The following is a 23,119-nucleotide window of genomic DNA, read 5'->3' as shown; positions in this document are numbered from 1 at the left end:
CTCTGCCAGCTCCTGCTCCCAACCCCCCCCCCCCCCCCCCCCCCCGCTTGGTCCCCGCTGCTGCATGGAGGAGGGGGCTCCCTTAGGGGCTCCTCGGCCTCCCAGAACAGCTCCAACCTCACCTCCCTCCTTCCCTGCTGAGGCAGCTCCTGCGGGATCTCCCTCCCGGTGTTCCTGACCCAAAGGATGCTCCCCACCGCCACGGGGACCACGCGGCACCTCCCTCCCCTGCGCTGGCCCAAAATAGCAGCACTCCAACAAGTGCTCTGGTTTTTAATGGCCTCTTTCTCCTGCCCAAGGGGGGGGAAACCACCTTCCTCTGCCCTCTGCCACAGCCCTGCCGCTCTGTGTGGGGCGGGTGCCGTGACACGCCGGGCGCTGGCACCGATTTACCCGGGCAATGTTTGGGGCTGTGCTTCCACGTCCTGGGTGCGTGGGTGGCTCGCAGAGAAGCAGCACTCGCTGCTCCCTGGCATTGCCTCCCTCCCTTCTCTGTGACCCCGCTGGGTCGGGTACAGCCCTCCGAGGTTGTGGGGGGCCCCCCGGCTCTGGGATGCAGGGAAATGTGCTCCCTTCTTTGGATTAGGGCCACGCAGGGTGGCTGAGCCTCCTTTTACGGCGGGATTCAGCACAGCGGGGCCCTGGCAGCCGTCCCCGTGGGGCGAGTGGGGACACTGGTATTGTCCCTGTGCCGGCTGCGGGTGGTTTTTTAGGGAAGTTGGTCTCCTGTGAGTGTCCCCACCCTGTCCTGGACGGTCTGGGGCTCAGTGCTGCTGGTCCCTGGGCACAGAGGTGACCCAGATGGGGTATCCTGCACAGTAACAGTGACCCCAGCCTGGGGGTGGGAAAAGGGGGTCCCTGGTCCAGAGGTGATGAGGGGAAAGTCTCTGTTTCTAACTGGTAATGGGAAAAGGGGGGCACAACGCGGGGGTGGCATGGAGGGATCGCTGTCCTTAGCTGGCAGTGGCAACAGGGGGGCACAGCAGCGTCCCCAGCAGCAGCAGGGGGCTGCCAGAGGTCTCTGCCCATAACCAAGCAGAGGGGTGGTGGGACAGAGGGGTCTCCAGCAGCAACTGGAGATGGCACAGCGGAGTGCCTGGATGGCATGGGGGGCCCTGCCCATGACAAGGGGTGACTCAGCTGTGTCCTTGGGCGGTGGCGGGGAAACAGAGGGGTCCCCATCACCGGCAAGGCGCTGCCAAGGGGTGGCACAGCGGGGTCTCCAGCCTGGGATTGTCACCTTAGGGTCACCAGGAGCGCGCGGGTTGTCGCCGGCGGAGGGGCACGACCCCGACGGGGGTGCTGTGGCGGCGGGGGGGCGCGGGCGGTGGCGGGGGCGGGCCGGGGCGGGGCGGGAGGCCGGTCCTGCCCGGTGCCGCCCCACCGGTCACGTAGCTCTGCGGCACCGCAGCCACATTTACCGCGGGGCCGGAGCGCGCAGCCCGCAGTTCGTGCTCGCCGCCGCCGCCCTACACGGTACGGGGGAGCCGGGGGTCAGGGAGAGCCGGGGGGCCGGGGGGAGCTGTCGGGGGGGCAGCCGGGGGGTCCCGGCGGCGGGAGGCGACAGCCCCACCGAGCCTGCCGGGTGTCTCCGTGCGGCATCCCGGGGGTCGGTCCGCGCTGGGGGGCTTCAGGGCAAAGGGACCCCCGGCCATGGGGGTATTGGGGGTTTGGGGGGAGCCAGGATACTCCTCCTGCGCTGGCGGAGCTGAAGCCGCGATGGTGCCGGCCGGGGGATCGAGCGCCCCGGCTCCTGGGGGCATCACCGGCCCCGCGACGGCGCCAGCCCCGGGGTATCGCCATCCTCGGAGTACCCCAGACTTTGGGTAGCTCCATCCCCGGCTTGTGCCGCCCTGGGGCGGCTCCGTCCCCCATTCCTGGGCTATTTCCGTCCCCCCGGTATTCTCATTCTTGTGTTATCGTCATCGCCCGCGTAATCTCCCCGCGGGCTATTCCCGGCTATGGAGTACTCCATCTCCGGGGTACCCCAAACCCCGGGTAACTCCAGACTCAAGTAGCGCCTCCCTGGGCTCTCTCTATCCCCTTTTCCTGGAGTATTTCCGCCCCTCCGGTATCCCCATCCCCGGGCTGTTTCCATTCCCCGCGGGGGATTCCAATCCCCAGGGCACCCCCATCCCGGTCCCCTCGTGTCCTGCGCGGGTCCCCGCGGAGCTGCGCTCCCTCAAGATGGCTGGGCTGGGGGCGGGCTGGCAGGCAGCAAAATGGCTGGGAGCTGCCCGGCATCCTCCACGATCCCTGCCACGAGGCTTACACAACGTGCCCTGGCCGGTGGGGCCGGGCTAGCAGCCCCGTGGGGGTCCCCGCTCCCCTTGGAAGGGGCTAGATGTGGTTTCGGGGTGTCGCCCCGGTGGTGCGTGACTCAGTCCCCGTCCGCTCGCAGCCACCGCCACCATGACGCACCAACATCCCGCGCTGACGGCCGAGCAGAAGAAGGAGCTGTCGGACATCGCGCTGCGGATCGTGGCCCCGGGGAAGGGTATCCTGGCAGCCGATGAGTCCGTAGGTCAGTTTTGGGGGGGGAAATGTGTCCCGCCACCCCTTTTCCCCACGCTGGATGGAGGCTGACGAGGGTGCTGGGTGCCCGCAGGGAGCATGGCCAAGCGCCTCAACCAGATCGGGGTGGAGAACACGGAGGAGAACCGCCGGCTGTACCGCCAGATCCTCTTCAGCGCCGACAGCCGGGTGAAGAAATGCATCGGGGGCGTCATCTTCTTCCACGAGACCATGTACCAGAAGGCTGATGACGGCACCCCCTTTGTGCAGATGATCAAGGACAAGGGCATCGTCGTGGGCATCAAGGTGTGGGGTGTGCCCGGTGGGTCTGTGGGGTGCTGAGGGTGCTTGGAGGGTGCTGGTGGGGCTCAGCACCACCTTCCCCTCATTCCACAGGTGGACAAGGGTGTTGTTCCTCTGGCCGGGACTGATGGCGAGACCACCACGCAGGGTAGGTGTAGCAGGGGCAGTGGGGTTTGGGGCAGTGGGGTTTGGGGCAGTGGGGCTGACACGCTGCCCCGCAGGTCTGGATGGGCTGTGGGAGCGCTGTGCCCAGTACAAGAAGGATGGGGCAGACTTTGCCAAGTGGCGCTGCGTGCTGAAGATCAGCGAGCACACCCCCTCTGCGCTTGCCATCATGGAGAACGCCAACGTCCTGGCCCGCTACGCCAGCATCTGCCAGCAGGTACCTGCCTGCTGCCATCGCCCCACGGGGTGGGCAGTGACCTGGAGGATGGTATTGACCTGTGTGGGCAGGTATTGCCCCATGGGGGTGGGCACAGATCTGTGAGGCTCAGCATTGCGCCTGTGCGGTGATGATGATCCCTGGGGATCATGCCCAGCAGCTGGACATAACCCCTGTGTTGGGTAACACCTCACGTGGGTGGACATGCCTTGTGCCATGGGTATCACCCATAGGGTCAGGTCAATCCATGGGGCGTGGCATTGCTGTGTGCACCTCACAAACATGGACATTACTCCATGGGGCCGAGAACTGACCCTCCCAGGTTAGGCATCCCCCCATGGGGCTGGGCATCTCTGCCAAGGGGGGCATTGAGCTTCGGGGCTGAACATCACTCCCCAGGTCTGGGCATTGTCCCATGTAGCCATGAGGCTGGGGGATGCCCAGGGGCATCACTGTGATGGCTGCTGTTTGCAGAATGGCATCGTGCCCATCGTGGAGCCAGAGATCCTGCCTGATGGTGACCACGATCTCAAGCGATGCCAGTATGTGACAGAGAAGGTGAGTGCTGGGGTGGCAGCAGGGTGGGCACCGTGCTGTGCCATGCCATGCCATAGGACTCCATCATGCTGCCTGTCCTCCCCAGGTGCTGGCAGCTGTCTACAAGGCACTGAGCGATCACCACGTTTACCTGGAGGGGACCTTGCTGAAGCCCAACATGGTGACCCCCGGGCACTCCTGCCCCACCAAGTACAGCCCCGAGGAGATCGCCATGGCCACTGTCACCGCTCTGCGCCGCACCGTGCCCCCAGCCGTGCCAGGTACCAGCCGTGGCGTGTGGCAGATACCAGGAGGGCGATACCCTGTGTCCCCTCCTGTGCCATAACCCTACTCTCCACAGGTGTCACCTTCTTGTCTGGGGGTCAGAGTGAGGAGGAGGCTTCCATCAACCTCAACGCTATCAACACGTGCCCGCTGGTGCGGCCATGGGCCCTCACCTTCTCCTACGGGCGGGCGCTGCAGGCGTCGGCGCTCAGCGCCTGGCGTGGGCAGAGGGACAACGCCGATGCTGCCACCGAGGAGTTTGTCAAGCGTGCAGAGGTGATGGGGGTGGCCCTCCTGGGAGGGGAGTGCCAAGGGCTGCGTACCCTGGGGTAGTGGGGACACCGAGGACTGTGTACCCATGGGAGGAGGGGTGGCTGAGGACCGTGTCCCACAGGGTGAGAGAAAACACCAAGGGCTGTGCCCCTTGAGACGAGGGATGCCAAGGACCATGGTCCCCATGGAAGGGACACAGTACTGTCTCTGTGGGGGGACAGTGAGGGTTGTCTCCCTACAGAAGAATCAGGGGTGCCAAAGGCCACATCCCTGGGCTCTGCTCCCCAAGCACTGTGTCCCCATGAGCTGGGGGACCCTGAAGGCTGTATCCCCAGTGACTTGGAGCCCTTGAGTGACACCCCAGAGTGACCACTGACCTTTCCTTCCCCTGCAGGTGAACGGGCTGGCAGCGCTGGGCAAGTACGAGGGCAGCGGGGACGACTCGGGGGCCGCCGGGCAGTCCCTCTACGTGGCCAACCACGCGTACTGAGCCCCGGCCGGGCACCCCACCGGCCCCGGCCCCCGTCCTGGCCCCCTCCCCACCACCGCTCACACCCCGCTTCCACCCCAGCCGCCCAGGGGAGCCGCCACGCGGGGAGGGGAAGGGGGGAGCGCCCCACGGGCCGGCCCCACGCCGTGTCCGCTGATGGAGTGAGGGGTCCGGGTCAGCCGGGCCCTGGGGGGAGCCACCCGGGTGCCCCTTTGGCCGGGGGCTCCGGCCGGGCCGTGAGGGGAGGAGGGCAGGCCGCGTGGGAGGCAGGAGGGGAGGCCTGGGGGTGCCCCTGCCCTGCCGTAGCTTTGCAGTCCTGGTCGCTGCCGCCCTTGGGGCGCCTGTGTTGTGTTCGCCATGTGCACCCCGTGTACCAAATAGCCTAACAACGAATAAATGGTAGAGACAGCGCCGTGCCGCCTTTTTCCTCGCCGCGGGGCACCCGGCAGCTCTGTGCCCGCCCCGTCCCTCCCGCCCGCTCCGGGCATCACGGGCAGCGTGTTGTGCTCCCTTATGCAATGAGCTGTGTTGGGTCTCAGCCCTCCCACACACATCGTGAGGCTCCGTGAGCTTGGAAGAGGGTGGGTGGGTTCCCCCTAAGAGACACGAGGCGGCTGAGGAGCTCCTGTCCCCTCCGCGTCCCTGTCCCGGTACTCGGCACTACCCCGGTGTCTACCGCGCTCGCACGGCCGCGACGCCACGTGTCCCTCCGCGGCACTCGTAGAGGTTAAAGCCCGCCTCCTCAGGGCCGATACGCGTTCTGATTGGTTCTTCTGGCCGCCCGTCTGTTCGGCCTCGCGGCGCACGCCGCGTCTATTGGCTGTTTTAGGTGTTGTGAGCTCTGATTGGCTGGGCTGGGCACAGGGCACGCTGCCCGGCTGGGCCAGGAAGTGAAGATGGCGGCGGCGACAGTGGCGGCGGCCATAGCGGCGGATGAAGCAGGTACTGGTGGGTTTGGATACCCGGTGCTTGTTCGCTGTCTCTCGGCCCTCCGATCCCGGTCCTCGGGGAGCCGGGCCTGTGCTGAGCGCTGTCCCCGCAGAGCGGGCGCGGGGGCGGCGCGCCGCCCTGTCCTTCGCGACCATCGCCGTGGTGCTGGGGCTGCCGCTATGGTGGAAAACGACCGAGACCTACCGCGCCGCCCTGCCCTACGCGGACATCGATGGGCTCGGCCAGCAGCCGGTGAGCGCCGGGCGGGCCCGGGGGCGGCGGGTGTGGGGGCTCGGGGGCCCGGGCTGACTCTGTCCCTGTGCAGGTTCAGCTGGTGGTGCCCATCGCCGTGGTCTTCGGCCCGGGGTCGGTGCCCGCGGACCTGCCGAGGCCGCTGCCCTTCAGGGACGTGCAGGAGATGGAGATTTCCGTGAACCGTGAGAGACCTCCTTGTCTGTCCCTGCCCCGTCTGCTCCTCTTGGGTGGCCTCGTCCTTTCCCGAGGGGTCCCAACCTGCCCGGGACCCCAAACCCCCTTTCATCAGTAGCATCCTGCCCTGGGCTGGCGGTGCAGGGAGCACTGGGGAGACAACAAAGTCGCAGGGTGCTACAGAGAAGGGACCAGCCCCATTGCCTAGGGATGGGGATGCCCAACTACCAGTGTGGACCAGTGATGCTACGTGCCATAGTGGTTCACCCTGCTGGCACCTCGTACTGTGTGTGCCCCTGGGGCTGTCCCTTGTTCCTGTGAGCACCAGGCTCCTGGAGGGGCCTGGGATCAGCAGATTCACTCAGGTTTTCTGCCCTTGCAGTGAGAACCAGCGTCACATCCCGCTATGAGATGCTCTATCGCAGCACCACGGGTCAGGAGGAGGCAGCGCTGGCTGTGGCGACTGCACGAGGTATTGGAGCAGGGAAATTGCTGGGGAGCTCCTCTTCCCGAGGCTGGCTGAGCAGAGAACACTGCTTTGTCTCAGAATGAGATGAGGATTGGAGTGAAATTCCCAACCCTGCCAGTGCTTCCGTCTTCCCCAGAGGCTGATGCTGCTCTGCACCCACTGCAGGACACCACGTTGGGCTCTCTAACCATGTATGTGGTCCCTGAAACCTCCTCTCTCCTGCCTCAGGTAGGGAGCAGCACCCTGTGGTGCCAGTCTCTGCGTCCTTCACCCCTGGGAGGTGGCATGTGTCACAGGTGGCACTGTGCCATTCTCAGGGTGCTGCTCCCAGCCCTCACCCCATCCCATCCCCAGGGCATCAGTGTCTACGTGGGGAAGCACCGCAGCGCCCTGGTGAGGGCTGGGGGGAGCCTGGCTGCCCTGCAGGCCCGGCTCCGGGAGGTGACACAGGTGATGTCCTTCACGGCCAGCTCCATCGCCGCCGCCCTCTCGGACCGTGTGCCCGGTGGTCAGCTCCGCCCTGATGCACGGCGGTACCTGAAATCCAGCCTGGGTATGGATGTGCCCTCCATCCCTGTTCCCTGGCCTCGGGAAAACCTTCTGTCCCTGGGGAAGATCCCATTCCTGCTCTGCTTGTAGCATCCCTGGATGTCTTCTGGGCTAACAGACCCCTTTGCCTGTAGCAGTTGCTCTAGGCCAGGGTTGTGCTGTGGTTGCTCTGTTGGTGTGACCCCACACTGGTGTGGGCCAGGGAGGAGGGGACAGGCCCTGCTGCTCTTGGGAGCTCTGTCACGGCCTCGGTGCCTCATAGGCTGCAGGTCCTTGCAGGGTATGAGATCACCTTCAGCCTGCTGAACCCTGACCCCAAGTCCCACACCGTGGACTGGGACATCGAGGGGGCTGTGAACCGCTACGTGAAGCCCGTCCTGGACAAACTGAGCTTGGTGGCCAACTTTTCTGTGGATTCACAGGTGAGGGCTGGGAGAGATGGTGGGGAAAGCCCAGCCCTGACCTCCCTGGGATGCGCTCCTCTGCTGGCAACGTTTCTTGTGTGCCTGCAGATCCTGTACTACGCTGTCCTAGGAGTGACACCACGCTATGACAAGGAGTCCTCCAGCTTCCTCCTGAGTGCTCACAGCCTCCCGCACGTCATCAACCCCGTGGAGGCCCGGCTGGGTGAGCACCATGCTCATGGCTCGCTGGGATCTGTCTCATGGGACCAGGCTCTGCTGAGGGAGAGGGGACAGCTGTGCCTGTGTCCCTTTCCCCCCCAGCCCATGTGAGAGCTGCCGGGGGTGCTGTGAAGGAGGAGCTGGGCTGTGAGCTGCTCTTGCTGTCCCTGCCAGCCACAAGAGTTCTGTGACTCTGTGCCACTGCAGGCTCCAGTGCTGCCTCACTGTACCCCGTGCTGAACTTCCTGCTGTACGTGCCGGAGCGCTCCCACTCCCCCCTGTACATCCAGGACAAGGATGGAGCCCCAGTGAGCACCAACGCCTTCCACAGCCCCCGCTGGGGCGGCATCATGGTACGGGAGCCATGGGGGTGCTGGCAGTGCTGGGACAAGGTGGTGGCTCCCCATACCCAGCTGGTGACCCTGCTGGCCCTGAGGCCCCAGCTATGCCTCGCTGAAATGTTCTCCTGCAGGTTTACAACGTTGAAGCCCCTGCTTCTCCCCAAGCCTCCCTCCCTCTGCATGTGGACGTGGACATGGCACGAGTGATGGAGGTTTTCCTGGCCCAGCTCCGGTGAGGATGCTCTCTTCCCGCCCCAGGCCTCTGTGGAAATCAGTGGGGTCAGAACAGGCTGTACCCAAACAGCTTGTTCATGCCTCCCTCCGTGGGCTCTGGGAGGCTGAGGGTGGTTCTTTGTGGCCTTTTGAAGTGCTGGCTACTGGCCATCGCTGCTCTGTGGCCAGGGGTGCTGGCACATCTCCTGTCTCCTCGGGTAGGAGGCTTGGCTTATCCTGCCCCACATCCAGGAGGCAATTAGGCAGGACTGGGACTAAATGCAGCAGGGAAAAAGAGCAGGGAGCTCATGGGAATGCAGGCCTGTGATGTGGGCTGGGACCGTCCCTTTACTCCCAGGTTACTCTTTGGGCTGTCTCGGGAAGAGGTGTCCCCCAAGTTCCTGCTGGAAAGCCCAGGGAATGAGGGGCTGGCTGACTGGGAGCTGGACCACCTGCTCTGGGCCCACACTGTGGAGAACATCGCCACCGTGTCCACCACCCTAACCTCACTGGCCCAGCTCCTGGACAAGATTGGGAACATTGTCATCAAGGACGACGTTGCCTCTGAGGTAGGGCTGGGGCACCCTGAGGTGGGGAGCAGAGGGGGCTGAGTGTCCCTGTGGTGCTCCCTGGCCAGGGACTGACCCTTGGTGTTGTTCCCACACAGGTGTATCGGGCAGTGGCCTCAGTCCAGAGCGCTGTGACGGAGCTGTCCCTGGGCCACCTGCACGCAGCTTTCCAGGCCAGCAAGGAGGCCGTCACCTCCTCGGAGAGGGCCTTCTTTGACCCATCTCTCCTCCATCTCCTCTACTTCCCTGACGACCAGAAATTTGCCATCTACATCCCACTCTTCCTGCCCATGGCTGTCCCAATTCTCCTGTCCCTGGCAAAGATTGTCCGGGAGACCAGGCAGCGTACGAAGGAGCCCACCAAGATGGACTGAGCCATGGTGCCCTGGCTTGGGGCTGTCCCCACCTCGTGGGGTGGTGTTGTCACAGACTCATGGCCCAGGAAGGCACCCCAGGGCCAGGCCTGGCTGCTTGGCTTGGGTGTGCCAGGGCCAGGATGCAGGAGTGGGAAGAGAGGCTCCTTTGGGAGGTGGGAGACAGTCTTAGTTTGGGTGCTGAGCCCTCCTACACCCGCAAAGGCAGAGAGGGGAGGGAAGGAGCTGCTTGTGTGCACCCCCGGCCTGGTGCTGTATTCAGAACAAGCTGCTGTGTAAATAAAGAACCTCCCGTTCTGTGGGGGGCTGATGTGGGGCTGTGTGAACCTCCTTTAGCCTTTTAGAGGGTACCTATTGCCTTGCCGGCCCCTGGCCCAGCTTTCCTGCCCCCCCTCCACTGCTTTATGAGGTCTGGCTCCTGTTTTATTTGTATTTAGCCAAAAATACTTGGCTGGGGAGGGGGGACAGCTCCTGGGGGTCAGTTACTGGCGTCCATCCCGTCCAAGGGTGCAGAGCCCCCAGGGCCAGCTCCACCTTAGTGGGGTCCAGCTCCTCCATTGTGTGTCGGTCTGAGGGAGGTTAGGGGCGGGTGTGGGGTCTGTCCCCACCTCACCTGCGCTCCAGGAGGGGCTGACCCCCATGTGGGGGTGGGGGTCGCAGGAGGGGGGAGCCCTATCTCCTCCAGCAGCAAAGGCTTGCCCTGAGCCCCTGGGAGCAGCATGAGGGGCCGCTTTCCTTCTCTCCTCTCGTTCCTCCCCCTTCCCCGGAGCCGGGCGGTGCTGTGCGGGCGGGGGCGGGCCGGGGGCGGTGATGGCGATGCCCCTCCCGGTGCGGCGGCGCGCAGCGGGGCCGGGGCCGCTCACACCGGCGGCGGCGGCGGGGCCATGAAGGTGAAGAAGAGCGGCGGGGCCGGGGCGGCGGCGGCCAGGACCGAGGAGGAGCTGGGCCGAAAGGCGCTCATCGGGCCCGACGACGTGCTGGGGCTGCAGCGGGTCACCAGCGGTGCGTACCGGGGATGGCGGGGGGGGACCGGGCAGCGCAGTGGGCGGAGAGGATGGGGACCGTGTCCTCCGTGCGGGGAAAAAGGGGAGCCGGTCGCCCTCTCCGAGGGGGCTAACCCGGAGGGAAAAGGGGAGCCGTTCCCCCTTCCCAGGGGATAGGGAGTGGGGATGGAGCACCACAGGGACAGAGTCCGTGCCGGGATGTTGCACCCCGGGGGGCTGGGTACCATCGAAGGAATAGGGGAATGGCTGGAGCTGGGGATGCAGCCTCCCAGCTCTGGTCGAAGGTCGGTGTTGGGATGCTCCTCACTGCTCTCCCCATCACCCGTTCCCTGTGTCTGCACCCCAAGTGGAGCCCCTCAGCCTGTGCCCACGGCAATGGGACGGGCTGGATCCCTGGCCACAGCATGAGGGGGCTTCACAGCAGCCCCCCCTCCCAGTTTCCCCCTCTCCAGTATAGGTCCCGTGGTGTTGAGGGCATCTTGGGGGATGGTGGGTGGGAGTGTGTGGCTGGAGGGGCTGTTGTGCTTGGCAGAGGAGCTCGGGACAGCAGCACATGGGGCTGGGGAAAGGCCAGGACAGGGGGGAACGGCTTCACACTGTCAGAGGGCAGGTTTAGATTAGATATTAGAGAGAAATTCCTCTCTGGGAGAGTGGTGGGGCCCTGGCACAGAGAAGCTGTGACTGCTCTATCACTGGAAGTGTTCAAGATGAGGTTGGATGGGGCTTGGAGCAACCTGGGCTAGTGGAAGGTGTCCCTGCCCCTGGCAGGCGGTTGGAACCAGATGCTCTTTAAAGTCCCTTCCAACCCAAACCATTCCATGGTAATGCGTGTGCCTCGGGCCAGCCTGGCCTCAGGGGCAATCTGCCCTGGTGTCCCAAAAAGTCCTTTCTCCATGTCCTAGTACCTTTGGGTTGTCTCGCTGTGCTGGCAGGGCAGAGGGGCTGGCCTGGGGGCTGGTCGTGCTCCCTGTGCCTTGCAGCGCTCTGCGACGTGGCCTCAGAGCCAGCTCTGTGTCACAGGCTGGGGCTGTGACAAGCCCTGGAGAGGAAGGATGCGGCTGTGGGTGCTGGTGCGTGCAGGCAGCCCCGTGGGGCTGCTTTGGAAGCAGGATGGGAGGAGGACAGCCCGGCAGGGACTCGTGTCAGCCCTCAGGAAGGGCTTACAGAGGCTCCTCTGAGAGGGGCTGCTGCTGCTGGGGGCCCTTGGGTCCCTTTCTCTGAGCTGAGCCGCTGTGCTGGTGCAGCTGCATGATTCACTGCCCAGGCCCAGAAATCCCCTGCCTGTAGCAGGCAGAGCCATGCAGCAGCACTGAAGCATCCTGCCAGCGTCCTCAGTTGGGTGGTGAATCCAAGCGATGGCCGTGTGAAGCACTGCGTGCTCACTCCATGGCAGCCTGCGTGTCCTTGCCCTAGCCAGTGCTGTCTGGAGGGGACAGGGCCACCCCACACCCTCGCTCTCACCTTGTGTGGCATCAGTGTGGATGGATGGTGCACGCTCTTGGTAAGCTCCTGCCTTCCCAGGGAGCAGGGAAGGCTAAGCTGGTCACCCCGGCTTTGGAGCCAGGCTTGGGGCAGAGCTGGTTGTTGTCTGCCTCTTCCAACCCCGGGTCAAAGTGCTCTGGAGCACAGGGAGGATGTGAAATGCGTGAAAATGTTGGGTTCCCCTCCTGCCATGAGACTTGCTGGTACCAGGGGTGCAGATGGGTCATGCTAAACAGAGCCAGGCACTGTGATGATGTCCCAGGCTTACCATGGGAAGTGCTTCCTGTCCTGCTGGATGTGTGGGAGCCAGGAAATCCTGAAATCCTCAGCAAGTTTGGGGATACAGGTAAGCAATACATCCACATTGAGCATACTGTATTTTATCACCCAGGAACACTTGCAGCTCCCCTTCTCAAGCTCAGTTTTCCTCCTGGTGGGTTTAACAGAGAGCAAAGATTATTTTTTCAGATCTTTAACACCTAATGGTTATTTTGGGGCATGCTATGGCCTTTGCTCATGTCTACACCCTTAAAAACAGATGGCCAAAAATATCAATGTGAAACTGTTCCACTCTTCTGCTTCAGGCAGGGGAGGAGGAAGGACCAGGCTGTGGGAGAGAAGTTCACAGCTGCCCCAGCCTTTTGGACGTGCTGAGTGTCAGGGCAGACACCACACCCTGTCACAGCACTTCTGTCTTTGACAGTCTCAAGTTGAAGGAGGAGTTGGTGGTGGGGCTGCAACAGAAATGTCCTGGTGCCCTGGATGTCCTTTGTTGCTCTAGAGAGAGGATAATCCATCTTTAGCCAACCTCATGGACCAGTGGCACAGCAGCTCACACTGTCGAGGGACTGCACTCAGCTGTGTCCTGCCCAGGGACCTGGGGAGGGCTGGCCATGTTTTAGGGTTGCTTCATCAACCAAAGCCCAGCAGGGCTTGGTACCACAGGAAGGTGTGTTTTAGGAGTGCTCACACCAGGAGTAGGCTGTGTGTTTCTGAGCACTGTTTGTTTCTGAGCAGCCTTCCAGGTTATGCACGGAGAAGTGAAATTGTGGCTATAGCACAGAATGGTTTGGGTTGGAGGGGACCTTAAAAACCACCTTGTTCCAGCTCCCTCACCAAGAACAGGGACACTTTCTACTAGATGAGGTTGTTCCAAGCCTTATCCAACCTTTCCTTGAACACTTTCAGGGATGGGGCAGCCACAGCTTCTCTGTCCAACCTGCACCAGGGCCTCACCAGCCTGACAGGGAAGAATTCCTCCCTAATAATCTTTCCACCAGGCAGCACAGCTGGGCTTTGCTCTCCCAGTAGGTGCAGCTGACTGAATGTGAGCTGGCTGGGCTGGGAGGGTAGCGAGGCAGGATGTGGCTCTGTGGGCAGCCACAGGAACCAGCTGGACCCTGAACCTAATGTGCTTCTAATAAGCTTAACTGGGGAGTTGTGTGACCTGTCCTGCACATTCTGCATCCTTCCAGTGTTAAATTCCCTGGCAGCTCCGGGCCCACAACGTTTCTGGGCACGCTGAGGTCCAGCCTGATGGATCTGGGATGCTGCCCTGGGATATCTGGGCCTTTTGGCCAGGCTGGCTCTGGCGCTGCTCCAGCTGGATCAGGTGTAAGGCGAGAGAACCATTTCCTTTGCAATTAGCGAGATTTGTCACTCGCTCACACAACTGTGGTTGGGAAAAGCGGAAAAAGCTCATGACGTGATTAATTTAAGATTAGCAAAGGAGTGGGGCAGAGCTCAGTTCAAATTGCAATTAATTACTGAAGCAGCCAGAGGATCAGAGGAGTCAGATGTGTAACAAAAGACAAGCTCCAGCCTCTGAGGCTGCCCTGCTTATTACCTGCACACTTTGCCTGTAATACCAGATAAACCCTTACATTCTAAGTTTTATTCTGAAGCTGATTTAATTTTAGCAAACCAAGGGGTTAAATAATTGATTACATGCTTGGGAACAGTTTCAAAACAAACCCTAAAAATAAGGAACACACACGTAATCATTTCTGAAAGTAATCTCTTCCTTGAGCTGTCACTTGGGATTTCTCTGAGACTTCTCTAGGCAGCTTTAGCTAAAGGCCAGCTTGGCAAAGGGCTGCCTCAGTGGGTTAGGTGGGGCAGACCCCTCTTGAGGGACTTTCAGACCAGTTTCTTGCAGTCAATTAAAGAAAAAAAAAAAGCCAAATTTCCAATTTCCCTGCCCTCTGCCTCGGCAGTTCAAGTCCTGTAAAGCTAAACCATCCAGGATCCATGTTCAAATCCATTTCTAAATCCATGGGGTTTGGATAGGCAAGGAGAGAGGGAGGCACTAACAGGAATATGAGGCAGATGTGCACGAATCCATCTTCAAAGCTGCTCCTGGACCATGACTTCCCTCCCCAGTTAATTGGGAGAATGTATTTTATTAGGAGCTCTGAGGAGCTGTGGCTATCTGCGAGGAGGCTGATGAATCCCTCTTCTGCCCTGTCCAGGGCTGCGATGTGTGGATGTGTTCTGAGGTGCTGATTTCTTGTTGCAGAGCCATATCCCAGAGCTGTGGGGAGCTGCTCTCCCCACGACCCTTCCCTCAGCATCCCACACAGGCTGTGAGCTTTTCCAGGGCTCCGTGGTGCTGCGAGGCTCAGGGTGTTGTGTGGAAGGGGGGTGTTTCCCAAAGTCTCACAGTACAATATGAGCTGTCAGGATTCCCAGGGGCAGCACACATGGTGTGTGTGTGTGTGGTGTGGGATTCCTCCTTCTCTTGGAGTTGTGGGTTTGGCCCATCCCTGGTGGAAATGGCAAAGGTAAGAGGAAAGCTGAGGGAGTCAGCCTGAGGGTCTTGGCTTTGACTCAGCCCTGTGTAAGTCCAAAAATAGCTGATTTAGTTGATATTGTGCATGTGGTTTCAGACTTTGAATGCAATCAGTGTGAAAAGGGGGCAGGAGAAAGTGTTTGGATGCCTTGGAAATGGGGGAAGAGCAGCTCCATCCACAGGCTGCAGGGCTGTGATCGAATGAATTGTGAGAGGGTGAAGTCTGGAAAGCTCTAGCTAAAATGAAAAAAAAAAAAAGAAAAAAAGAGATGAGCAGGCTGCCCCAAAAATCAGAGCCTGGTGAGCTCTGCAGTAGGACTTGGCAACTGGGGGGCTCTGGGGACCTTGGGAAGTGCCTCAGCCTGGAGCCTCCTGGCCTAAATCCCTCTGCTTCCTTGACAGTAAATGTGCTGCTGTGGAAAAACCCCTGTGGGATCCTTCTAGTGTAGGATTTTCCCTCTGGGGCATTGCAGCAGCCTAATTCCTGAGCTAGGTCAGAGGGCAGCTGCTTCCCTCCCTGTGCAACCCCCCTGGCCTTTGGTTATCCAAGCCCCCCATGGTTTGGGTTGGAGGGATCTATTTTACACGAGTGGATCCTGTTTCCTGGCTGGCTTGGTTTCACAGGACTTGAACTGCTGAGGCAGAGGGCAGGGAAATGGTTTATTTTTTTCTTTAACTGAACCCAGGTTGCCTGGGCAGGTGTATCAGTAGCACCTGAAACCTGCCCTGCCTTCCCCTCAGGTCCTGCTCTGTGTCCTGCGTCACCGCTCGGCCTCTTCGTGGGGTCTGGGCTATTTTTGCTTCCTCCTGAGACTCTTCAATCTGATAATCTCCTAATCTCCGGCTCCTGGCAATTCCTCTGCAGTTGTCTTGGCTTTATACCTGGCTTATGTCTTGGGAGTTGGCTTCAAAACAGCTCCTGACCTTGTTGGTTAATGCACGTTGGGAAATAGGCCTGCGTAACTACAGGAGCCTTCTCATCCATTCCCTAAATTGTTGTTGTTGTCTGTGTTGGGGAGAGAGATTCCTATTACAAGTCACTGCTGTTGCATCAGTCTCTTGTACAGCATCCTCCTGATTTACACCCATTTCCAGGACCAGATTTTCAGTTCTTTCTTACCCTGGGTGTGCTCTGCTTTCCTTAGTGGGCTCTTAAGGCCTTAAAATAGGAGCTGCCCCATCTGAGATTAGACTCTGATGAGCACAGAAATATCCCTGGTGTTTGTGAGAGGGGACACGTGCTTCCTCCTGATTGCAGAGATGGGGAAGGGATCTTGAAAGGAGCACAACAAAGAGCGTGAATCCTATTGCCCATGAGCTCCTTGTGATAAAATGTGCCTGGTAGGGTGGTTGCAAAGGAAATTTGGAAATACAGGATCACATTTTAGCTTCCCGTGGTGAGGATCAAACCTGATCTCATCCATTTAAATAACAGGGAGAGGTCCAGAGGAGAAAGTGCCTTTGTTTGCTTTCTTGTGTTATTTAGCACTGTATTATCCCTCACCTTTTGAGCTCCTCTGTAACACCAGCTCTAAAATACACACCTGGAATTAAGCATCTGGGTTCAGGACATGACAGTGTTCACAAGCAGTGCCTGCTGGCATTGTCCAGGCTGCTCTGCTGGTTTATTTTGTAATCTTGGCTGGGTTTGGGAGAGCAGGAAGGTTTCCTGGATAAAAACTGGCTCTTCCCTGGATCAGGCAGTGGAGGTACCACCTCAGAACTGTACCAGGGGAAGGAGCACCTGCTGCTTCTGAGAGCAAAGCTAGAGACCACTGAATTGTTTCGGGTCTCTTTGGAATCACTTTTTCCTACAAAGGGAATTCATGAAGGAATTAATTGAGCCAGGCTCAGGAAGCCAATCACCTCTGCTGCTTCCTCAGGCCACCACAGTGGTGTTAGTTGTGATCCAAACTCTCCAAAACCGTGGTAGGCCTTAAGGTGGAAATTGTCTCTAAGAGTTGTAGATCTTTGGGCATGATCCAGAGGTTATGGGAAAGAAGCTGGAGAGGCACCATCAGGAATGGTGATGTGTGAGTGAGAAGTGGCTGTTAATACCAGGTGGATTCTTTTCAACAAGAGTTTGGGGATGGAGGTCTGGGATATGGCAATTCCCTGGGTTTTAGGAAAGGGTAGGAAGTACTCCTCTTTTGTGACCTTTTTTTTGTGGGTAATTTGGGATAAAAGCCAGTCTGATGGGTTTTCCACGGACATTAGGGATTCATCCCTAAATCAGGTGAGCACTGATGGCTCAGGGACACACCATGATTGTTCAGTTATTAACAGGGAAACAGCACAACCTGTTTCCCAGGGGAAGTGGAAGAAACAAGAAAATATTCTGTCCTGAGAGACCAACCCACCATTCTCTGCGACAGTCCCCTCCGTGGAGGTTTGATCTGCCTCATTCCCAGCTAAAAAAGCCACGGATGCTGCCTCCCTTCCCCGTCGTGGTGACGGTGAATTAGGATAAGGGAAGCAGATGATATATTTTAGTGAGTCACGGAAGTGTGGGCAACTGGGCCCTACAGTAATTTAAAAATAAGTGTGTATGGGATGAGATTAGCAAATCTGACAGTGCTCAGCTAAGCAGAAGGATCTGCCAATTGCAAGCAGCTCATTCCCAATAAGACCTTCCAGTGCAGCCGCAGGCTCCTGTTACTTGTGGGGAAAAAAACCAGCACGTGGCTACTTTGATTGATTTTTGAACAGGAATAGCACAAACAAATGTAATACAGACTGAGAGGAATATGTATTCCTCTGGGTTCTTTTTTTTTTCCTTTCTAGGAGACTGGGCACTGCCAGAGGAGGAAAAAACCCGCTTGATTGCAGTATTCTGGCAGCTGATCTTCCCCAATGTCATCCAGTTGTATATTGGCAAGCTGATTTAAAAAAAAAACCAACCGGAAGAAGGGTTTAAAATATTATCAGGGCAAAAAGAGTTGGGAAAGAACAGTGCGGGGGTGCAAACATCAATGAGCAGGAGCCTGGTGGGGATTCTACCCGGGGTTTACTCCTCTTTGGAGGCTCTGCTTGGCTCTCCTCTGCTCCAGATGAGTCATGGACACTGTTACTGCAGCAACGCTGCTGCCAAGGAGGCGGATAAAGCTGTTGCCATGGTGCTGGATGGGCAGGAATTCTGCAGGAGTAGAAACACTTAATAATTAACTTGCAGACAAACGCGGCTTCAGATTTGCCGGCATGCTCCAGGGAAGGTGTCCCGGGCTCCCGGGCGACTGCTGCCTGTTCCCAACAGCCTTCCCAGGGAAGAGCCAGGGGCCAAGGGAGGCGAAGCTGGGCTGTGGGAAGCTGTGCCTGCTTCCATCCGTTTGTGTTTTGCACGCTGGTGCTCGGAGCTGGGAAGTTGTGGGACGGGTTGGGAATTGGGGTGGCTGATGTGTCAGAGCCTAAAATCACGGTGTAATTGCAGGACATCTCCCTGAGGAATGCTAAACATCAGGGCTTAAGGCAAGGGCTGGGTTCAAATTCCTGTCCTGTCTTCTTTGGCTACTGTTTAAGACATGAAAGAAGATTTTTGTGCAGTTCTTGAGGTACTTAGCCAAACACAGGCTTGTGTGTTCTTGTGACAGTAAAAAGGTCGAGCTTTTAGCTTGTTCTTCCTGACAGCATGGGTGCTGGTGTCAGTTTTTCCTCGTGCTGTGTTGATAGGGAAGGGAAAATCCCTGCCAAATGCCAGGGATGCTTCAAACACTGTCCTCTCTCTGAACACCCATTTATAGAATTGTAGAATCTCAGAGTGTTTTGGCTTAAGAGGGACTTTAAAGATCATCCAGTCCCATCCCCTCTTGCCATGCAGGGACCCACTAGACTAGGTTGCTCCAAGCCCCCTCCAACCTAGCCTTGAGCACTGCCAGGGATGGGACATCCACAAATTCTCTGGCACTCCTTTGAGCATTCACCATATGGGGTTGTTGGAGAGCAGTAAAACCGTCCAGGGAGAACATTTAACACCTCTGTTCCTTGTACTGAGTTTACTTGGACAGTTCTCAAAGTTATGGAGATTTGGAAGGAATAAAAGGCTTCTAGGAAAGTGCTGGTGCCAGGTGTTCATGTCCAGGAGCTCAGAAGTCTCTCACAGTGGTCCTGGATTTCTCAGACCTGGTGTCTGAGGTTGTCATAGGCAGACCTGAGCTCTGAGCACTTGTAACTTGTTTTTATGTAGTCAATGACTAAGCCTCAGGTGGATGGATTTGCTGGAGTTTCAGAAATAGGAAAGCAGGCAGAAATAAGTGATTAGCTCAGATTAACAGCAGGAATTAGTAGCTGAGAAAGTGCTTCGAATTAGAATGTTAAAGTATTGTTTTCACCTTGGAACCTCCAAAACCAGTCTCCTACATCAGGCAGATGTGCTGTTGTTTGAAAGCTGTTCTGACTTGTCTACACAGAGCATTTCTTTAGATTTGTCAGGGTAAAGTAAGTTATTGGAGCTGCTTTCAATCTGTGCTGCATGTGCTCCTTCCCCATGGAGGAGGATGATCCCTGTGCCAGGAGCTGGCTCAGGGCACAGCAAGGCTGAAGGCCAAAACCGTGGGGGTTTTAATAGTGGAATCCTCATCCCTGGGAGTGTTCAAGAGGCCTGTGGATGTGGCACCTGGGACATGGTTTAGTGGTGAATACAGCGCTGCTGGGTTAATGGTTGGACTTGGTGATCTTAGAGGGCTTTTCCAACCTTAATGATTCCATGATCCCATGACTTGCCCTCAAAGATACTCAGAGCAGGGAAGGGCTCTGCTCCCTGTTTTCCTAACACAGGGAAAGGCTTCAACATCATTTTCAGTGCTCAGGAAAACAAGCCCTGGTGTGGGACGAGCAGCAATGGAGAGAAGAGGCCACCCTTTGTCTGCAGAGGGCTGGAGAAGGGAGGTGGCACAGGGGAGGACACTCCTGTTCCAGTTAAGTGCAGTCGGCTTAGTGCTCCCAAAGCTGCTTAGCCCTTGCATTCTGCCACAGGGCAGTTTTTAAAACAGCCAAAGCCTCTTACACTGGAAAGGCTGGGATTTGATGGAGGTGCTGACCAGTCTCAATATGCCACGGGAAATGGATGCAAGAGTTGCTGGCACGGGGTTGGGAAAAGGTGATGACCTCTGTGTGTTGGGAGAGAGAATTCTTTCCCCTGTCCTGTCCGAACAGGGCAGTGTGAGCCTCCAGAAGTGATTCTGTCTTCAGAGACATCAGTTTTGAATTCAAACAGGCAGTAGTGGAGGTGCATTTGGGCTGCTCTCACTCCTGGTGTGGCCTCCAGAGAACAGCCAGAAATTCCTGGTATTTCAGGGCAGCCTTCATTTAAATTTGCTTCCCCCTGCAGATTATTTGTGCACTCCAGAGGAAAATGTTTACAAGATAGACTTCACCAGGTTCAAAATCCGGGACATGGAATCTGGCACAGTCTTGTTTGAAATCACCAAGCCAGCAGCTTCAGGTGAGTGCACACACAAAATAAGGTTTCCATGAACAAATGCTTTCTTTTGCCTTTCCCCACTCCTTTTACTCCATACATTTCCCAAAAATAGGAGAATCTCTAAACTGCAGGAGGGCTGGAGCCCCATCTTGCAGCAGGAATGTTTTTCAGGTGTCTCTTTGTACAAACAGGTTGAGCAGAGCTGGCTGCTGCTGTGCTCTTACTGTTGCCATCTGTGATGGCAAGGGACAGATGGATGTTGTAAACAAGAGCTGGGGAGGAGGAGGAGATCACCGGGTGGTTGTTTCTTGGCTGTTCATCAGCTTGTGCCCCCTGCACATAGTTTAGCTCTTAGTTTAACATCTCTCACTGAGGAGTCAGGAAAATGGTATTTTTAGAAGGGAGAAACTGCCAACGGGTGAATTAAACAAACTGAACATTTGCCCTTTTTTTTGGTTTCAATAATTTTTAGGTGTTACTTGTAAGCATCCAAGTGTTGCCTGTTGCCAGTGGTGATAAAAACCCGGGGCAACTGTTCTTTTCCTGGCCAGGCACTTTTAACCCTTCCCCACCTCCCTGCAGGTGAGAGGAAGTTTTCTGTAGCTTACAGGTAGCAAGGCAGGCATTCTAAGGGGAAATGGCTTGTTCAGAGTCACTCTGCAGTCCTGATGTGAGGCAGGAGCAGTAGGTGAGGAACAGAAACCCAGAAGATAAGAAATGGCTCAAACCAAAGGGCCATGTTGCAACATTCCATGTCTGAATGACCAGTGGTGGACACCTCAGGACAGGAGGAGGGTGAGCTCAGCATCAGAGCAGTTTCCCGGCTCATGTGGCACAAGAACACCACCACAAGTATTTTCCCTGAGTTTCTGGTTCTCAGGAGGCTCTGACAGAGTTTTCTTTGGGCTTTTGCAGAGCGGGAGCACAATGACAGGAAGGACGTGGACCCCAACGCCGGACGCTTCGTGCGCTATCAGTTCACCCCAGCCTTTCTCAGACTGCGGCAAGTGGGAGCCACGTGAGTAACTCCCCCTCTGCTCCTTGGCCTAGCACAGGAAACAACTGAAATCTTAGGAAAAAAAACCCCATCTCTCCCATGTTGATCCTGCTAGGAAGCTGATTTAACAGGGGGCTTTTTCTTTTGTTACGAGGGGTCTCCAGATCTCTTGCCTTCTCCGTCACTTTAGGTTGTTTAGTCAGGGATAGGCCTGGTGCTGAAGAGATTGATGCTAAAAGGGGTGAAATAAGGTGGGAAGACTATCCACAGAAGAGAAGGCTCTGGGGAGACCATAGAGCACCTTCCAGTGCCTAGAGGGGCTCCAAGAGAACTGAAGAGGGGCTTTGGACAAGGGGCTGGAGTGACAGGACAAGGGGGAACAGCTTCACAGTGTCAGAGGGCAGGGTTAGATGGGATATTAAGAATAAATTCTTAACCTGTGAGGGTGGTGAGGTCTTGGCATAGAGAGCAGCTGTGTCTGCCCCTGAATCCCTGGAAGTGTCCAAAGCCAGGTTGGATGGGGCTTGGAGCAACCTGGAATAGTGGAAGGTGTCCCTGCCCATGGTAAGGGTGAAACTTGCTGATTATTAAGATGTTTTTCTAATGCTGTGTTGTGTCCCTGTAGAATGCTTTAAGGAAAAGAGGAAACAATAATTTGATTAGTGCTGTTGCTTTGTATTTTTGGCTTTTTTGGGTTCTTTTCAGAGTTCTCTTCTGCCTTTCAGGAAGGGTGCAGATGTTATTTAAGCATGAAAGCTCACATGGGTCTTACCCTTCTTTTTCAGGGTGGAATTCACAGTTGGGGACAAACCCATCAATAATTTCCGTATGATTGAGAGGCACTACTTCCGTGACCAGCTGCTGAAAAGTTTTGATTTTGAATTTGGCTTCTGCATCCCCAGCAGTAAAAATACTTGTGAGCACATCTATGAATTCCCTCAGCTCTCGGAGGATCTCAGTAAGCTCTTTTTTATAAACTTTCATTTCTGAGTTGTCACACCATGATTTTCATCTGAGGTGGTTTGGGGGAGCCCTTTCTTAAAAGCTGTCTCTAGAGAGTGGGTTGGGTAGAATAATTCATACTTTTATGTCTGTGTTAACACTGATTTTGTTTTCTAGTAGGGTGTATCTCATCACACACTAGGCAGTTGCTTGGGTTTGGTTTTTTTTTTTTAATTCATAAAAAGGAAGCTTCGGTATCAGGGAGAAAAAAGATAATTGTGTTATAAAACAATGAAAAAACAAGATTAAAAAGACATCCAATAAATGGATAACTTAAATGTTATGATCTGGTTTAATGTTTGATGTGCTATATTGCGAGCTTGAGAGGTTTTAGTATGAACATAACTTTTATTTTCTCTCCTCTCTCCCAAGACACAATAGCACAAGCACTAAATCTCTGTGATCTTACTCTTTACAACCCCTAATTGTGTGTGTCAGCACTAATATTACAGTCTGTGGAAAATACAGTCAGGCACTGCTGTCAGGCCAGAACAAATTTACTTTGAGTTTGCTGTTTTATCACTATTTTTAAAAACAAAACAAAAAAAATCCCAACCCAAAATGTAATGAGTTCTTGTTCTGAGGTCCCCTTTATATGGTGCCTGAATATATTTGGATTAGGAACATGACAGTGTGCAAAGGAAGTGTGGATGTGGCACAAGGGTTCAGTGAACGTGGCGGTGCTGTGTTAACGGTTGGATTTTAAGGCCTTAGAGGGCTTTTCCAACATAAAAATTCCATTATTATGCTTGAATTGTTTAAAAGATACCGACAGGGAATGGTTTGGGCAACTCCCATTTGGGTTTTGGTTTTTCACCTGACTTTGCAGGTGCCTGAGTGACACTGCAAAGTGCTTGAGCCCAACGCGGGACACTGCTGAAATTAATTCAACATTAATTGTGTTGGGTTTTTTCCCCATTTCCCCCTCACAGTTCGAGAGATGATCCTGCATCCCTACGAGACACAGTCGGACAGTTTCTACTTTGTAGACAACAAGCTGGTGATGCACAACAAGGCAGATTATTCATACAGTGGAGGACCTTGAGGTGGGCCCCACCTGCACTGGCCTCCCCTTTCCTCTGGAAGTCGTCAGGGATCCCAACACCTCCAGCTCCGCTGCCTGCAATGTCACCTGGACAAGGATCC

The 23,119-nt window shown here is 56.7% G+C and overlaps 3 protein-coding genes across 6 annotated transcripts; all 3 read left to right on the top strand.

The window, feature by feature from the left end:
* Positions 1–1,376: 1,376 nt before the first annotated feature.
* On the top strand, positions 1,377–5,124 carry ALDOC (aldolase, fructose-bisphosphate C). The gene is made up of 9 exons (XM_082294405.1): positions 1,377–1,476; positions 2,402–2,524; positions 2,609–2,820; positions 2,911–2,965; positions 3,039–3,199; positions 3,674–3,757; positions 3,843–4,017; positions 4,098–4,297; positions 4,689–5,124. Exons 2-9 carry the CDS (start codon positions 2,413–2,415, stop codon positions 4,782–4,784), a joined length of 1,095 nt encoding a protein of 364 aa, XP_082150531.1. The 5' UTR covers positions 1,377–1,476; positions 2,402–2,412; the 3' UTR covers positions 4,785–5,124.
* Positions 5,125–5,659: 535 nt separating this feature from the next.
* On the top strand, positions 5,660–9,611 carry PIGS (phosphatidylinositol glycan anchor biosynthesis class S). Of its 4 annotated transcripts, none has more exons than XM_082294800.1 (12): positions 5,660–5,726; positions 5,827–5,966; positions 6,040–6,151; positions 6,526–6,615; positions 6,749–6,840; positions 6,967–7,165; positions 7,441–7,583; positions 7,674–7,788; positions 7,992–8,137; positions 8,257–8,357; positions 8,697–8,907; positions 9,006–9,611. In XM_082294800.1, exons 1-12 carry the CDS (start codon positions 5,681–5,683, stop codon positions 9,279–9,281), a joined length of 1,671 nt encoding a protein of 556 aa, XP_082150926.1. In that variant the 5' UTR covers positions 5,660–5,680; the 3' UTR covers positions 9,282–9,611. The 4 variants fall into 4 exon arrangements, with proteins under 4 accessions (XP_082150926.1, XP_082150925.1, XP_082150924.1 ...); XM_082294799.1 differs by having other exon boundaries at positions 6,731–6,840; XM_082294798.1 differs by having other exon boundaries at positions 5,704–5,966.
* Positions 9,612–10,165: 554 nt separating this feature from the next.
* UNC119 (unc-119 lipid binding chaperone) lies at positions 10,166–23,018 on the top strand (the record flags this gene model as incomplete). The annotated part of the gene is made up of 5 exons (XM_082294740.1): positions 10,166–10,283; positions 19,882–19,995; positions 20,890–20,992; positions 21,757–21,929; positions 22,906–23,018. The coding sequence occupies 5 exons, from the start codon at positions 10,166–10,168 to the stop codon at positions 23,016–23,018; spliced, it is 621 nt and encodes a 206-aa protein (XP_082150866.1).
* Positions 23,019–23,119: the final 101 nt, after the last annotated feature.

Source organism: Coloeus monedula, assembly GCF_965178545.1.
Source record: "Coloeus monedula genome assembly, chromosome: 20".
In the NCBI taxonomy this organism is placed as follows: domain Eukaryota; kingdom Metazoa; phylum Chordata; class Aves; order Passeriformes; family Corvidae; genus Coloeus; species Coloeus monedula.
Note: the sequence above shows the minus strand (reverse complement) of the source record. Positions and strands in the feature narration are given on the sequence as shown.

Bases quoted from the DNA above. Each gene is read 5' to 3' on its own strand.
- ALDOC (XM_082294405.1), top strand. From the start codon at position 2,413: ATGACGCACCAACATCCCGCGCTGACGGCCGAGCAGAAGAAGGAGCTG. The intron at 2,821-2,910 runs GTGTGGGGTGTG...CTCATTCCACAG, and splicing joins GCATCGTCGTGGGCATCAAG to GTGGACAAGGGTGTTGTTCC. The intron at 4,298-4,688 runs GTGATGGGGGTG...CTTCCCCTGCAG, and splicing joins AGTTTGTCAAGCGTGCAGAG to GTGAACGGGCTGGCAGCGCT.
- PIGS (XM_082294797.1), top strand. From the start codon at position 5,718: ATGAAGCAGGTACTGGTGGGTTTGGATACCCGGTGCTTGTTCGCTGTC. The intron at 6,841-6,966 runs GTAGGGAGCAGC...TCCCATCCCCAG, and splicing joins CCTCCTCTCTCCTGCCTCAG to GGCATCAGTGTCTACGTGGG. The intron at 8,138-8,256 runs GTACGGGAGCCA...GTTCTCCTGCAG, and splicing joins CCCGCTGGGGCGGCATCATG to GTTTACAACGTTGAAGCCCC.